Source organism: Rhodamnia argentea, chromosome 5, assembly GCF_020921035.1.
Source record: "Rhodamnia argentea isolate NSW1041297 chromosome 5, ASM2092103v1, whole genome shotgun sequence".
NCBI classification, from domain to species: domain Eukaryota; kingdom Viridiplantae; phylum Streptophyta; class Magnoliopsida; order Myrtales; family Myrtaceae; genus Rhodamnia; species Rhodamnia argentea.
In genome coordinates, this window is record NC_063154.1 from 6,552,003 (window position 1) to 6,568,559 (window position 16,557).

General features: G+C 43.1%; 2 protein-coding genes across 7 annotated transcripts; both read left to right on the plus strand.

Annotated features, from left to right (window-relative positions):
• Positions 1 to 2,762: 2,762 nt before the first annotated feature.
• Positions 2,763 to 7,173, plus strand: LOC115754469. Of its 6 annotated transcripts, none has more exons than XM_048279103.1 (6): positions 2,763 to 3,058; positions 3,176 to 3,798; positions 4,458 to 4,622; positions 4,926 to 5,635; positions 6,018 to 6,601; positions 6,705 to 7,173. In XM_048279103.1, the coding sequence occupies exons 3-6, from the start codon at positions 4,577 to 4,579 to the stop codon at positions 6,811 to 6,813; spliced, it is 1,449 nt and encodes a 482-aa protein (XP_048135060.1). In that variant the 5' UTR covers positions 2,763 to 3,058; positions 3,176 to 3,798; positions 4,458 to 4,576; the 3' UTR covers positions 6,814 to 7,173. The 6 variants fall into 6 exon arrangements, with proteins under 6 accessions (XP_048135060.1, XP_048135063.1, XP_030549335.1 ...); XM_048279106.1 differs by having other exon boundaries at positions 4,458 to 4,554; XM_030693475.2 differs by having other exon boundaries at positions 3,176 to 3,325; positions 4,458 to 4,554.
• A 744-nt stretch (positions 7,174 to 7,917) lies between these two features.
• LOC115754477 lies at positions 7,918 to 11,279 on the plus strand. The gene is made up of 6 exons (XM_030693487.2): positions 7,918 to 8,415; positions 8,507 to 8,616; positions 8,864 to 8,961; positions 9,078 to 9,283; positions 10,838 to 10,887; positions 11,008 to 11,279. Exons 1-6 carry the CDS (start codon positions 8,055 to 8,057, stop codon positions 11,044 to 11,046), a joined length of 864 nt encoding a protein of 287 aa, XP_030549347.1. The 5' UTR covers positions 7,918 to 8,054; the 3' UTR covers positions 11,047 to 11,279.
• The last annotated feature ends 5,278 nt before the right edge of the window (positions 11,280 to 16,557 follow it).

Below are 16,557 nucleotides of genomic sequence, written 5' to 3' on the forward strand. Positions count from 1 at the left end.
CAAATTTCCCGATGAAGTTTCTTCTTAGTCGACAAGTATATGTCAAAATCTGCTCTCACGGCGCACTTTAGCGAGCAGCCACACCGCACGTGCAGGTGATGATTATACGTGATTGCACGTGACTAGTTGGTCCACTGCGCGCTTTCCCGCACGAATGAGGAATGGTCAGAACTCAGAATGATGATTCTACGACCATTTTAAATTTCTATTTTCTACCCTTTCTTTCTAGCAAAATTTAATCGAGACATTATAATTTCAACGCAATAAAGACACTTTGACCGTTATCCGGTTAATCATCGTTAAATTACGCTTAAGTTTTCGCCTAAGTTAAGCGATCACTTTATGCTAGAAGCATTTTACTTTTATACAGTCAAATTATTGAAAACGCTAATGATTTGGATGCATCGCCGCCACAGATTTATGTTCCTCAGGAAAATCCCAATTCAAATTGACTTTTTGAAAATTAAACGGAATTGGTCTGGTCATTGGAGTTGATTGTTGACCCAAAAGTAACTAGTGCCCAGAAAAATCCCCGAGAGATGATCGCCTCCTACATGATGGCAACCACATGTTGTCCCCCACCTTGCGGGTCCGTCGTCGATCGCGAGTAAAATCACGAGCCAACCTACTCCCCGTCACAATGGTAGCTTGCGACCACCTTGACGGAGGCAACCCCCCGCCGCCGGAAATAGTGACCACCACAGGCGGCGGTCCTCTTGCTTGCACGGTAGAATGGGGTTTCCTTTTTTCCTTCTAAGACATTCGTTTCATTTTCAGTTATTCACTTGAGAGAAAATTTTAAATAAGGGATTTTTATTTTTCAACAAAATAGAAGTTTGAAGTACTATCATTTTCTCAAATAAAAGTTTGAAGATGCTATCATTGTTTCAAATAAGGGTTTGATCTGGCTTGTCGGTCGGCTAAATATTCCAATTGGTTAAGGGCATTTTCATCAAAATACAATTTTAGTTAAATCAAATTAAAAATTAAAAGAAAACTAAGTAAAAAAAAACCGAAATACATCTCGCTCGTGTGTTTTTTATTTTTATTTTTAAAAGGTAGAAAAAAGGAAAAAAAAATAATAAATGACGAAAATGTCCCTAACCAACCGTTGAGTTAAGCTTTTTTTTTTTTTGATTGATATGTTCATTTCAAGCCTTTATTTGAGAAAATGAGGATAATTTAAGTCACTATTTAAGAAAAATGAGGATATTTCAAGTTCCCGTTTGAAACAAGGTTCATTTCAAGCCCCGAGAAAATAAGAGCACTTCGAATTTTTATTTGAAAATTTTTCCTCAACTTAATTTTAATTTAGGTTATGTCCAATCATCCATAGCCGGTATGATGGATCTCCCGAATTTCTTACCATGTGTCTATAATCCCAATTTCAATTTTCGTCTTATCTACAAGAAAAAAAAAAGAAAAGAAAAAAAGAAAAAGTTTAATGGTTCGGGATCGGTGCCGTAGAAAGAGAGAAAAAAAAAACCGTTAAACAAATTCTCGGTTCCTCGTCTTACGTCGATTCCTTAAGCAGGGTCTGTCAAATCCTCTGCCAGCGTTTCGCTAAAGACGAGGTTCGTATCGGGGACTAAGTTAAAATTAATGATCCGTTTACCGTTCTCTAAGTGACGGATTTTCTATTCTATTTCAGTCCCCCCCACATGCAAAGACGACATTTTCCGGCTTTTGACTTTCCCCCGGAGGATCTTCTCGGGAAAATTTGTTGCCGTTTCTGAGGGAGGGAAAATTGGGCGAGAAACGGAAAGCGACGATACGAGGTGATGGGGAACAGCTAATGCGATCGATGCCAAAAGATTTAGCACACACAAAAAAAAAAAAAGAAATAAAATAAAAAGTGAAAAGCGATAGGTTGTTGGCGCATTTAAGGCGAGCAAATCAGAGAGTGGAAAAAAAAAGAGTAAAAAAGCCAATTTTTTTTGTTTTGGGTGAAACAACTTTTTTCTATCAAGGGAAAAAAAAAATTACGGAGGGATGTTTTCGACCCCCCTCCCAAAAAAAAAAAAATGTAAGGAGAGATGATGCTGTACCTTTTTCTAACATATGTGTTGCGGCTTCTATTGAGGTGTTTGGCAAAAATTTGCATTGTCGGGATCCCTTTAAATTATAGGACTCTGCGACGTAACGCACGCCATCGAACATACATGTTGGATTGCTTCGCGGCTCGGCTGCAGAACAAGAAGGTTAGAATTCAGACACAACTGTATGTGAAAAATCCTCAAGTCTTACCAGTAGGCATGAAGATCAAAATTAATAGTGGTATGCTTTTATGGGAAAATATCCGCGTGCCAAGAGTTCCGGTCATAAAACACGTAAATCTAGGGAAAATGGTAAAAATATTCCACAAATCGATTGCTTTGGGTAGACTTAATAAGTAATAAAGCAGATAATATTAGTTCTTAAAACATCAATTCAAATATTTTGTTTATAACATCATCGAATGAATCTTGTTACGATACTTGTGTCCGATCGATGATTTTGACGATGGATGCCTTCGAGATTACTTAAAAAATGAGAATACGATAAAAGTATTTCATTATTCACCGTTCGAATTTATTAAAAAAATAAAATAATCCGAATATGGAAATATAAACTTTCTCTCTCAGAAAAACACTCTCGAGTCGCTTATTAACGTAAAAGCAATTAAGGTTTGTCCGCTGTCCTCTTAATAAAACCTAGTTGACTTTCTTTTTCTTTGTCCTTTTTATTTTATTTTATAATATCAGGAAGATGGATGAAAAATGGGCACAACACACCATCTTCCCCCCCCTCTTCTAGCCGCCTACTTTAATCCAGCGTCACCTCCTGCTCCGTCTTTCCTTTTACATGCTTGCTCCCTGCGTCGCTTTCTCCGCTTCGACGAACTCCTTTTCCCTTGCGCGGGCCGGCTCCTGCTTTTTGTCCGCGGCGATCGCTCTCTCGATCGAGTTCAATTTTGGACTCACCCGTCGTTTCGAAGCTCAGGTGTCTCTCCCCATCTTTGCTTTTTGCACAGTCTGGAATCTCCACGTTTTGATCGGAGAAATGAGTTGCAGAAATGGTTCGATTCTTTTTTTTTTTTTTCCGTGTCATCTTTTTTCCCAGATTTTTGCGGTGTTGCTCAGGAGTGGTGTTTTCTTGGTGTTTTGCCTTCTTCTTCTTTTTGATCTTTTTGCAGTGGGGTGACTAGAGAGAATGGTCCGCCTCTTCTGAAACAGAGCGAGAGAGATAGAAGGAAAAATGGTTGTCCTCTTGCAGCTGATCGGGGCAAAAGATTCCTGAGGTTTCATATTCAGTTTTGGATCCTTGTACTTTGTTGGATTTTGAGGTTGTTTTCTTGTCGGATCTGATTCTGGCCTCCTGTATGCCCTTCTTTTTGGATTTTTCCCATCTCACTCGGTGATTTCGGCCAAAACCCATTTGGGTTTTTCTTTTTCTCTTTCCCTATTGTTGGAATTTATGTTTTATGTCCTGAGTTTTGAGATTGAAATCGAGTTTTGATCTGATTGATCAAAGCTTCCCGGTAGGACAAAGGTGGTGAACTGATAAACGCTCCAATAGAGGACCATCAGAGGTTTTTAACCTTTTCGAAGTATAAAAGAATTGGGGGGTATCATTAGGGGGTTGAAAGTTTTGGAAGCTTTTGAAAAGTTGAAAACTTTTGTTTCCCTTGTCCTTTTGTACATTGGCCACTTACTGTTTTCTCTTCTCCTTTTTCCTCCCCTTTGGGATGAGTGCAAATGTATTGGCCACCGCAATTCACACATGAGCTCTTGCTTTTTCGGCCATGGACCAATCCGGGTATATACTCATTACAAAAATTCGATGAGATTTCCGTTGGACAGTGCTTTTCAGATTTCTGGGGCATTTTTTTTTTAATTTTATATTGGCAAACTGAGTGCGCTTTATCTGAAGCAATATTGGCTTCCTTTTTGATAGGCTTAGCAGGACCATATCAACGCACTCACTGTCTCCCCTGTTTACCAGTCATGGTTTTAGCCTTTTTCTCCAGTTTTGTATTTGATGCTTCATTTCTGTCTAAATATCAAATGGTGCCTGGATCAAGATTGGGAACGACCTGTCTATATAAGCTGATGCCCATTCTAGAACCATTCGTCTCTGTGGGCTATCACGAACTGTTTTGGAAAAATAAGAAGACTTTGAAATGGTCTAGGACTTCCTTTGGGTGATCCTTTTACCTTTCTGCATTCTTGTTCCAATGGTAATGACTAAGTTTGATAAACCAACGATGCTGATCGAGGTTATTGCTGGTTGCACTGTGCTGGTGTTGCTGGATGCTTGAAAAGAATTTTGCTGGTTGTTATCGGATCTCAAGTTCTTCTAGTCGTCCTTCAGGATTCAAGCTTTGAGACTCATATCGGTTTCCTGTTATGTGAGGTCCCCTGAAGCCCCATACGTACACAATAGTTGCTTACTAACATAAATCTGTTTAATTTCAGGATCTCTCTGTTGCAGAGAATTCCAGTGTGACGAATGACACAAGTAGCTTAGTTCAGGAAGAGTTCTTCTGACATTTGGCTTCAACTATGAAGATTGGTACTGAATCTTTTTCTATTATATGTCCCGTATATTAACCTTGTGGAAAATGTTCAGAATTCGTATTGGTACATTTTTACACACATAACAAGAATTCCAGTTTGGGAATGGTTGCAGCCTTTATTTTTTTGGTCTGGAAGAGCAAAGGCTGGAAAAATTCTCTTCCTAAAAGATGATATCTCCATAAATGGGCTTCAAGCACTTGCCAACCATCTCTCTCATTTAGATTTTGTTTGGAAGTTTCATCTGTCTGGTTGACTACAAGTTTTCGGAATTTTTGCTTCAAGTGGAAGTTGCAGTTACCATTCTAAGTCATCCATAATTCCTTAATTGCATTTTTCCTTAAGCGTTAGTGGTAAGTTGCATTGCAGATGATGAGACGGTGGTTCAATATCTGGTCCATAATGCTTCTGCAAAGCCCTTTCAGCACAATGACCCCATGACAACTGTTGAACAAAAGTCAAACAAGGACAGCACGAAGGAAAACCTAGGTGATGTGAAGTACACTGAGGATATTGCTGCTCCAGTGCCGATTGATGTAAATTCTGGAGATGGATTTTGGCCAGTGCCAGGATTGAGCAATCCGGAGGCTGACGAGGTTCTCACTGGGAGCGACAAATTGACCGTAAAAAGTTCGTTTGCTTCATATACCGATTGTAATGGAGAAACAGAACTGTTTAAAGAGGACTTGGACCTTTTCACCGATAAAACTGTCACCGCATGTGAGGTTGATAAGTCAATTCCTTGTCACAAGGAAAATCCATTCTGTGAAGTGAAAGACATCTGCGTAGACGAAGGTGTGCCCTCGCACAAGGTTACCTTGTCAGAAACTGATGGAAATAAGGATCTGCATGCCTATTTGCCTATAGAGAAGGATGCAAATGGTGACTTAGATGCTCTGGAATGTCCCAAAAATTGTCTTGAGGATTTTGTGCAGGCAGACACAAAAGGAGACAAATTTGGGGATGAGTTATCCAAAGACAAAGTGACTCCTTTAGTCCAAGAGTTGGCTTCACAAAATCTTGAACGAGAGTCTTCTTCTGATGATATTGCTGATGGAATGAAGCCACCCTCTGCTGTGGTATGTATTTCCTTGTTTTGGAATATTAAACGAAGTCTGTCAGGTTTCAGGTTTAGCTTTGTATGTGTAGATCATGTGTGCTGCTTGTGAAAGATGACATGAATGCACAGGTGGCAACACTTGTACATGTGTTCCAACATTGAAATTCTTCAGAACTGAGAAAAGAAGTGACAATCTTGTTACCAGTTATAATGTCTCATTGCTAAGTTTCAAGTGCGATCTTTATGTCAACCGAGGCTCTTATCTTTTGTTCTTTCTTCTATTCCTGCTCTGGATTCTTGAGTTTGAGGTACTTTGTTGTCGTCAATTCGAATTCATATAAATGTGATGCATAGAGTAGCTCTCTGTAGGCTAAGCTGTTACTTTTTTATCCTGAATACAGGGCTCAAATGACGAATCCATGATGGCATGCTCGAATTTGTCCACTGTTAAAAAACTAGAATCAGTCAAAAGGAGCGAGGAGGAAGCTCCCCCATCCCCCTCTTCTATCATCCAAGAATTAAATGGTACCACCCTAATCCATGACTCGCGAGATAAAAGTGAGATGGATAAAGGAAGCCCCGAGAAGCGTGTCGCAACTGACCCATCTCCATCTGAAAGGTCAGAGTACAGGGAGCTTGTCAACGAGTTTTCTTACTGCAGGAAAGTGGAGAGCGGAAGTATTACCTTCAGTTTCAATGCTTCAGCACCTGAATCGAGTGATAGAGGGGAGAGTTCTAGCACTGGGAATAAAGAACAGCATGAGGGCCAGAATGCGCATAGACCGGATGAAGCTTCCAATAGGCGAACTGATTCTTGCCTAGGACGGCATGATTTCGGAGAGTCAAGTTTCTCTGTGGCAGGCCCTGTGTCCGGTTCGATAACTTACTCGGGACCGATAACTTATTCAGGAAGCCTCTCTCTCAGATCCCTCTCTCTCAGATCGGATAGCAGCACGACCAGTGCTAGATCCTTTGCCTTTCCAATGTAACTATCATGTTATAGTGTTCCAGCTCAAAGAATTTCGGCTACATATATTTTTTCATTGTAAAGTAACATTTTCTGTTTTCCTTTTCCTTTGGGTGTGTAGATTGCAGTCCGAGTGGAATAGCAGCCCAGTGAGGATGACGAAATCTGATCGGCGACGGCTCGGGAAGCACAAGGGTTGGAGGCAACGGCTTCTGTGCTGTAAATTCTGAATTGCATCTCCTCCCTACAAATTCCTTTAGGTCATTCTAGTTGTTAGATAGATGTATACATCTGCTTGTTTTCTGTTTTTTCGCTTGTAGGATATTAGGGCTGATAGATAAGCGTTCTTTGGTTGGAGTTTCTGGCTTCATGCATGTCTAAATTTATGCAGGGATGTGTTCTTATTTGCCCCCCCCATTTCATGTATTCTCTCTCATTGAGTTCTTTCCTACATGATCCTTGTATGTCCTGGCAGCCTACAAGGATCATGTAGGAAGCAGTGGGGGCTTCATGGCTCCCTAGGGAATTGCCCCTTTAGAGATTGGTAACTCTTTAAACACAGAATGAATCGATTGCGGTCATTCGATGAAGTCTTTTGAGCATTTGCGCTTTTGATTAAATTTGTTGAGAAATCGACAAGAAGTGGACCTTGATACAATGTGTTTCAACGTGGATCGATCCCTCGAGGGATCATAGAAATTCTCTATATGCGCGCTGATATCGGATTCGATGGTATTGGGTCCTTTTTGAAGAAATATTCGATCTAAACCTTTAGAATGTCCACAAAAAGTCTATGAAGTTGCGCTCTTGAATCCTATTCGTGTGGCATGTCAAAATTGCGGTTGTGCTTCGATTTATGTGAATATCATATGACTAATAAAACCTTTCGGTGTAACTCCTAGACTAATTTTTCAATGTCATCGATAAATTTACAAATTCGGTTCCATCCGGTCTTCCAATTAAAATGATCAATAGAATCCAATGTGGACAAACTATTACTCTAAGTTTATACATTTTCATTTGTTCATTTCATCTTCTTCCTTCAACTTTGCTTGTCTATAAAATCTAATCCCCGAGCTATCTTGTCCCCTCCCCCCCCTATCGCACGGTGAAGAGTCGTCGGACCCTACGGTTGGACGACAAAGCTACGAGCAACATCTCTCTCTCTCTCTTCTCGATTGGTCCCGGAGTAACGTCGAACGCCTCAAAACGACATTAAATATGGCAAAATCAACGTTAGAATACATTATGTAGTTCGCTAGAATTTTCGTTTTACAATAGTTTCGGAGTCCCAACTGGATATTAATTTCCACGCGACGTGCACGAGCGAAAACAATAAGGTCAACCCTCTCGCAACGGCGTCGTTTCGGGGGAGATCCAGCATAGGAGTTCCCTCGATCCCGAAGCAAAGAATCCGTCGAAAAGGCCCAAAGGCAAGGCGCTCTCGCTCTCAATTCGAAGCGGAGCAGAAATGGAGGATTGGTGGAAGAGAGCGAAGACCTTCGCGGAAGAAGCCGCGAAGAAGTCCCAGACCCTCGCCACCTCCGCCACCTCCGCCAATATCTCCGATCTTATCTCCGAGACCGCCAAGAAGTCCAGGGAGCTCGCTCTCGAGGCCTCCAAGAAGGCCGACGAGTTCAAGGTCGCCGCCCTGAAGCAGGCCGACCAGATCAAGTCCATTGCCGACTCCATCGCTCCGCAGGACTCGGGTCCCTCCGGCAATGCCGCTCCGGTGGCGGAGGAGGACTTCGAGAAGCTCGGCGTCACCGGCGACCTGCGGGAGTTCGTCAAGGGGTTCACGCCCGCGACGTTCCAGAACTTCCCAATTCGAGGTACGTTTCTTGATCTCGAGGCTTTTCCTACGGAGGATTCCGTGTTCCGGGGGATTGACTTGGCGTGGTCGTTTGATGGTTGTGATGGTAGATGAGGGGGAGGAGGAGGAGTGTGGTGTTGCCACGACCGGTTCGAACGTGAGGCAGGATCTTACGGAGTGGCAAGCGAAACACGCGACTCTCGTTCTCACTACCGTGAAGGTATGTCGCCGAGTTCTTGTAGCTTGGCAATAAATGTGCCTGTAAGTGTTTCGGATCGGTGCAATTAAGTTTTCTTTATAGGAGAGAGAAGTTATCATTCTGATTAATGTGGCTTAGATTTGAAAGAGTTCCCTCTGCTGCCTCTGGTCTAATGTGGGCCTTGGTGATCTCTGCACGCTTTTTGCTGCGATAAGCCATGATTGGACTCGTTTAACGTCACCTTGTTGTTGTGATCTTGTTTGCACAGGAAATTTCACGGCTGCGATATCAATTGTGCCCTCGGGTCATGAAAGAGGGGAGATTTTGGAGGATCTATTTTACTCTTGTGAGCACTCATGTGGCCCCGTAAGTCATTTTGCTTCGTGGGTTGGGAGGAAATCAAGTAATTTTCTGGGTCAAGGGAGAATGTCTCCTTTGCTTTAGTTGATACGCTCTGCAAGCTCAAGTCTCTTCTTTTCTAGGTATGAGAAAAGGTACTTGGAGGATGCTAAGCTCAAGGCTGCGGAGCAAGCTAAAGCTGAGAAGATGATGCAGGCCTCAGTTGCAGAGATCCAAAATCCTAAAGTGGTGGATAAAAACGCAAAAAGCAGTTCGTCAACTTTGTCTCCTCAGCAAGACTTGGACACATTTCTGCTAGGGGATCTTGAGGACAGCGATGGAGGCCCAGGTACATTCTTTCGATTCCTTAGAGTAGTTCATAGAAGTTTGTGATTACAGTGCAAGTCATATGACCTTACATTCAGGTGTCTTCTCTTGATTATTACAGCTGGGGCGATGCTTGGTTCTTATAATGTTGAAAAAATTGCAAAAAAGTAACTATTCGCATGCTGTCCTCACCTCTTATACCTGAATGGCTTCCTCCTAAGAAAGTTATTGAATAGGCTACACCTACAGACTGGCTGCATGTCTGGCTGACATTTTGTATGGAGCCAATGAGTGGGAGCTGTGTGAGCTGTAATTCATGTGAATATGTGTCTGCTCAGTTTGAGTGTTATCCTTTAGGAAGTCGAATACAGAATGTACTTGCTATACAACCAAAAAGACTATTTTATTGAAGTGAGACAGTTTTAGCGTGCTGATATACCTTAAAAGTGAAATCACTTCCTGACTGGGGCAAAGCACTAACTGCTTGAGTGACATTGATCTGTCTAACCAGTTCAGCTGCCAGATCAGTTTTATATTGCAAGCATGAGAAACCTAAGTGATATGACTCAAATAGTCAGCCTATGGCAAGTGCTGCCTGTAATGCTGACATACAATGTTGACGACACACCTGCAGCACCGATCGAGTGTTAAACCTGCACAAACTTGGCTGAGTCCACCAATATAGAGCTAATTCAGATTGATGGGGTCCCACTTCAGTCAGGATTCTAAGAATTTTATTGAACAGTCCATCTGGACTTGGCTGATTGAGCTAGCCGATCGATTTAGTGTTTTACAGCATTCATTCCATAAAATTTGGGTTTGTAGCTTGTTCACATGAGCTGGTTAATGACGCTAAGTAAATGTCGATAAAGAATGAAGCTACTTATCATACGTACGCCCACTTGTTGGACTGATATTGTGCGTTGTTATACTGTTGCTTTTTTTGTATGGTTATTCTTACAAATTTTAATGTATTTGACAGCAAATGTGGCCAAACATTAGTGATTATAGGTATACGTTTAAGAGAGAGATCACTTTGGTCTCTCAGCCTCTTGAATCATTGATCTTCTTAACTGAAAAAACTTCCACTAACCTTCTTTTTTTTTGGGTAACCGCCTCATTACTTTCTAAAACCCGCGACTACATTGAAGTTGTCATTTATGTGGCAACCATTGTAGTGTAAGAAATAAGACCAGGTGCTCATACCCAACAGCGGAAAGAAATCAGACTTCGAAACTAAGACAAAAATGCTTTTAAGCATCATTCAGATCGAGAAAGTCTGGTCCGATCGAAGAATCTCAGGGAAAAGGATTTCGCCCTACAGTGGGCTGATTCTGGTCCCCCACCATGCTGACATGCATATGTTTATATGTTCATATATTTGTCCAAGCTGCCTGTACATCTAGGGGGAAATGCAGAACCATGCTGACATGCATATGTTTATATGTTCATATATTTGTCCTAGCTGCCTGTACATCTAGGGGGAATGCAGATGTGTTGATGAATTTGTTATGCGAGTCTCCTAATAGATCCATATGCAATCATTCAGTTGTTAATCTTTGTTCTGGTCTTCTAGATGATGGGGAAGGGAGCTTTGGTGATGATTTTGATAAGATCGATAATCTGGTAAGTCTTCTTATCTTGGTATCTCAACCTTCTTTCCTGTTGAAATGTGGTCTTGCATTCGGTTGGTGATCTTTCCCCAGACCCGATTCTTGATGGCAACTAATTAATGGAAATCTGCAGGACGATGAGGATGAGGAGGTTCAGCAGAAACCGAAATGATCAAAGACTTGGAGGAACTTTGCATCGTGGATGTTTACTAGAGGCTCGATTGAGATAATATTTGTAAATATGCATGTGTTTCCCGCTCCCGTCCATGCTTTTCAATTGTCTATGTATAGTATCTGGAGCGAACTTGGTCTCTCCTTGTTGCTATGCTCGACCCTACTTGAATTTATTCGTTCAGGAACTTGCAGGCCTGCGTAGGAAATGGTAAGAGAACATGAATATGAAAATTTCACGTGCTCGGTTTCTTCTGATCTTTCATTTCCACCCGAGATTTTCGCACCGGATCTAAAAAGTTGAAAAATTGGTGTGTGACCGTTGACTTTGAATGGTGACGAAGAAGTTCGAAAGGCAAAAGTCTCGCCATTTATCCGTCACACGCTCCGCTGAAGCAAATTAGACTCCTGCGCTGCACCCGATTCGTTGCGGCGATAAAGTCGCGTGGCAGATGACTTGCCGAGCTTGGTGGACTAAGTTGAGCAAATTTAACCAGATCGGGAGAATTGCTTCCTTAACAAAATGCTTTTGAGATTAGTGGAAACTCGCGCTGGCGCCTTGAAAGAAGACCCACGTTTTCTGAACATTTACTACGACTTGAGTAGCTTTATAGAGTACCTCTACACAACTTTGACCGTGAAGTCGAAGAGGTTGGTGGGAGAACGAGGGGCTTCATTTAAGGTTGATCTCGAAAATTTAAGCAGTGGAAGCCTCGTACGTCTTCCAGAGAGAGAGAGAGAGAGAGAGAGAGAGAAGAGAGCATTGAGGAGCGAATTACTCCAGGTCCAAACTCCAAACCACCAAAGCCCACTATAAATTGACCCAAAAACTCACCCCTCGCCGAAGCCAACAAGCCATATAGAATCGACATGGGAGGGAGCGAGAGCAAAAGCGGAGAGGCAAATGGAGAGGCCGAGGAGTCAACTGGCGCCTCCACGGCTGCGGGAGCGATCGCCGGCTTGGCTATCTTGGCCGTAGGGGTGGGCGTGGCGACTCTGATGGGCGACTCGTCCAAGTCCGGCGGAAGGAGGACCATGAAAGCTCCCGGGAGGGACACGCGCATCTTCCGGGACGACTTCGAGAAGGACACCGCGTCCTACTTCTGCAGCCTGCGCAAGAACTAGTCACTATGGCTACTAAGTGGAAACGAGGAATTTGCGCTGTTGCTTGTCCGCTCTAATGTCTCTCTTTAGGTTTTGCATGGTGTCTTTTCTTTCTTTTTGGGTCAGTTGCATGGAGTGTTCATGTGGTGCATTTTGTGCTTGATGCTCGTGGTTAATGCTAGTGTATGGTTTCAGTTCAATCAAAAGCGAGCGCCTTAAATCATTTTGGCATACGAAGCATGTGATGATCTCCTCCGTCAAAATGTTACAAAAAAAAAAGAGTCTAAAACATATTATATTTATGCCAATTCATTGGGGTAATCTCTTCCCGGTCCAGTCCGGCTCTATCCAAGAATCGAGAACCGTCTTTGGTGCTAGTTCCTAGTTTTCTGAACGAAGTACTAGACCGAACTGACCGGTTCTTAGGCGGTCCAAAGGAAACGGTCACGTGTACTTGAAACATCTATTCACATTTTAAATGTGTAGAAGTTTCCCCAATAATTAACAATTTAAATGATTTATTCAAAGATTTTTAAGAAAAAAATTTAAAAAAAAATTGTCGGTCCAGTTTGGGTGGTCCGAGTGGGCGATTCCACTCCCTTAATCGGGGCCCTCGAGAACCGGACCACATTGGCAGGGTGGTTCCCGGTTGGTTCTTTTTGTTCACCCCCTATCAATTCAGTGCCAATTTTTTTTGGCCAATTTAGTTTTGGGCCCTTTGTATTTGTGTCAATTCAATCAAATAGGAAAATTGCTAATGTGGCGCGGGCGGTCGACCCCGACGTGGATAATTTTTAATTATATTTTAAATAAAAGTTCTAAAGAAAAGTTTATGATCGGATCGACACAATTGTAATAGATTTATGCTTTTTTTGGTAATTCTCTCTATGGATCCCTAACAAAGAAAAGTAAAAAAAGAAAAGAAAAGAAAAGAAAAGAAAGATGTAGTTTACACATATGTGCTAATTAATATTCAATATACAAAATTCACAATAAATAGTCCAAGAACTTATCTCAAAACCTAAAGCATCGACAATATTGGGGAACTAATCATATCCCCACCTTTTCTCTTGTTCCAAAGATTACTGGGTTATAAAAAATTAGGGATAATCTTCACCGAATCCGTCCCAAAGAGAAGTAAACAAACGTACCCAAAAAAGCCCCTTAAAAACGACCTATAAATAAACGAACGGGACAAGCCATCCAGCGGGGACGGCGTAGCTCCATCGGGTTGTCGGTGGTCGGCTCACGGGAGATGGCAGGGTCAACCGGCGGCAAAGGACGGAGGCGCCGTCTGAGGCAGAAGGGCGAGGCGACTTCTTTCTAGTCAGTATGGATGATCACTTGACGTGAATCCAGTGGCTGTAAAATGGAGACGGGAGATGGGCATCTCAAAGCACCTGCTCCATCCTCATAAATTTGATGGAACCATAACAACGTCCGCATTTACTCGGCAATTCATACAAACTCTGCAATAGTACGTATGTACAGTATGCAATTAGAATGGTAATGGCAAGTCACATTCTGGGGAGGAAATTTAGACACTTGATAAAATTCTTCATCAGCATCGGATGGCTAATCTAAAAGGGCTGAAGCTCAATTACTACCTGCACGTTCACTTTGAGCCTGTCTACGGGGCACAGCCGAGGGAAGGCGACAGGAGTGATGGGTTTTGTCATGTTGGGACCGAGAAGATAGCTCGTGGCATGGTCATTGCCTGTCATGGGAATTAGAAAAAAAAGGGGACTCGGCCAGGTGCTTCTTCAGGTCATTTTCGTTTCGTTTCGTTTCGTTTTGGCAAATCGTTCTTCGCGGGTGTCTCGGAACACATTTACTTGGTCGGCTAGCAACGAGCATTTCCCCCCTAAAAATCATGGCTAAATACATCAAATGGCGTTTTGGGTACGAGAGAATAACCGGTGTTAAACTATAGTCTGGCCGAAAAAATCCCAGTTCCCACGAAGAATTACCCTAGAGCCTGACCCGTAGTTCATGCCGGTCATGATCTCGCTTCTCTCAACGCCGGCGAAACTCAAGTTTGGAGGTGGCAACGGTAAGCCGAGAAGTTCAGCCGAGAAGTTCATGCCGGTCGTGATCTAACTTTCAATCATGTAGCTGTGGGATTTTTTTTTGTTTACAGATGCTTGATTTTCCTGCGGTCGAGGAATCGTATAATTTCCCTAGATGTGAAAAAATAATCTCAATAACCATGTATTCGTACTTTCGGAGCACAATTAAGTCGGGTTTTAAGGTGTGAGGAGCACCATTTTCTTAGGTAATTTGGTTAGACACGAGTGATTTTACTATTCTGCAAATGCTCCGTGTCCACAGTCGTATGCTGAAAGTTAGATCGATGCCGACCGATTCTATGAGCCGGTGAAGTCCGGCGAAAGTCTAGCCGTTTGGTGAAGCGGCATTTTCTCGTGCCGTTTGAAGTCGCCACCGTACAGGAAGTAATCAGCCTTAGCCTCAGCATTAAGATGTTAATGAACATCGGCCGTGGTCGAGTCATGGCCCGAATTAATGGTTGCTTTTTTAAGCAACCGTGGCGTGAATTCTGTTTTCCTAAGCTCTGATCGTCTGCACATTCTAATTTCACAGCAAAGAAACCACGGTGCACGAGGCACACATCTGTTCACCTCCGTCTTTGCTACATGCTCAGCAAACGTTTGCTCGCGTTAGAAGGGTTGTTTCTAATTCCAGGGGATGGACTGCGACAGCGGTGGGTTTTTCGTTTGAGGCATTTATTCAAACGGGTAATCTGCGGGCGCCGGCATCGCCCACTGAATCAAAGTTTTTGCAGGCGAATCAGCAGGTACCGGGACAACCTTAACCGTGAGATGAGCGAGAGCGGGAATATCGAGACGAGATGAGACGACACGATTGCCTGCCATTGGTTGGGGGGGGTGGGGTGGCCGAGCCCTCGGAATCTTCGCTCTCTTTGTTTGTTCGACCATTGACGATGCGTTCGGCTCTGAATTTGTTATCCCGCTTCGTGTTCGATGCACCGGCCACTTCAGACAAGGCACGGATCTTGAGAAATTCTGTCCATGAGATGCTGTTCTCTATGTTCGGTGGAGTTCCATTCACGCTCGATCGAGCATTCAATTTCCTGCGCGAGCTTGACTTAAGATAGAAATTCAAGATTTGCCATTTCGACTCGGTTACAATCAGAGTAGTTATAAATAAACTCGAGTTCGACCCAAATAAAATCGTAACTTGCATAGTTCCGTGTCGTTATAAAATCGTTTCAACGTCTCCGGTTAAAATCGGGCGAAAACTTATCAACTCATATCCGTTTCGAGTTAAGTAGCGTCGTGTCCTCTCGAGTTCGAAATCATCTCGATACATTCGTATCGTGTCCTCGTTCCGTGTAAGGAATTGCCGCACGTTAAGGTTGTGGCCGATTTTAGTTGAGGCTCGGGAAAACCGGTGCCAAAAGTGATGTTGTATTTGGTGCTTGGGATTGTTGTTCGTGAAGGTGGTCTCCAATCTTCAGTCTTCGCTGCAACGGGCGACAGGCCACGGAGGTTCCCACCAGACGGTCCTACTCCTTCAATCATCGTCTCCTTGACCGAAGCAATTTTGAACATTGGCAATATCTTATTGAGTTTGATTTATATTTATCTATTTTGAAAAAAAATTCAGAAAGTCATTTTCTAAAAAAATGATAATATCGTTCCGACGCAGGAACCTAACTAGAATACTTTTCAATAGACATGGGCTCGGGCGCAACAGATTTGAGCACAAACACCGAGGACTATAGCCGGGTGTCGGGGACCAGGAGAACGAGCATCGGGGTTTCAAGCCTCAGCCTTTGATGGATCCAGGCTCGAGTGTGGGAGATTCCGACTTGCACTAGCATCCCAAGCCCAGCCTCCGTAGGCTCGGACTTGGGGCGTAGGTTTTGGGGTCCCAACCCTAGCTTCCGTGGACTTGGGCTTGACCTCCATAGACCAAGGCGCGAGCGTTCGGAACCTATGGCACAGGCACTAGGGTCTCGGGGCCAGCCTCCTTGGACCCAGGTTGAGGCGCTGGGGAGCCAAACAATAGTACCGAGATTCTCATGCCCAAGCGTAGAGTTTTCGATCCAAGTGTCGATATTTCCCGTGATTTTTCACGGACGATTCTTGACATTGTTCATTGCAGAAATCTGACTGATCTATTTTTTTTTTTTTTAAAATCTTCTCTTGATTTCTTACTCCGAAAAAAAGGAAGAAAAAGAAAAACCAATAAGCTTTTCTCAAGTGGGTTGGCGTAACGGACGAACCGAGAAATCCGACCCGCCAAACCGATGTCTTCTTTTTGACTCGACGAAGGTGGGCTCTTATAAAGCTCAAGGGTCTCACAATGGCAGTCAAAATTGGGGGAGTCAAAGTCAAGCCCACCCATTAATAGATGCATCTGC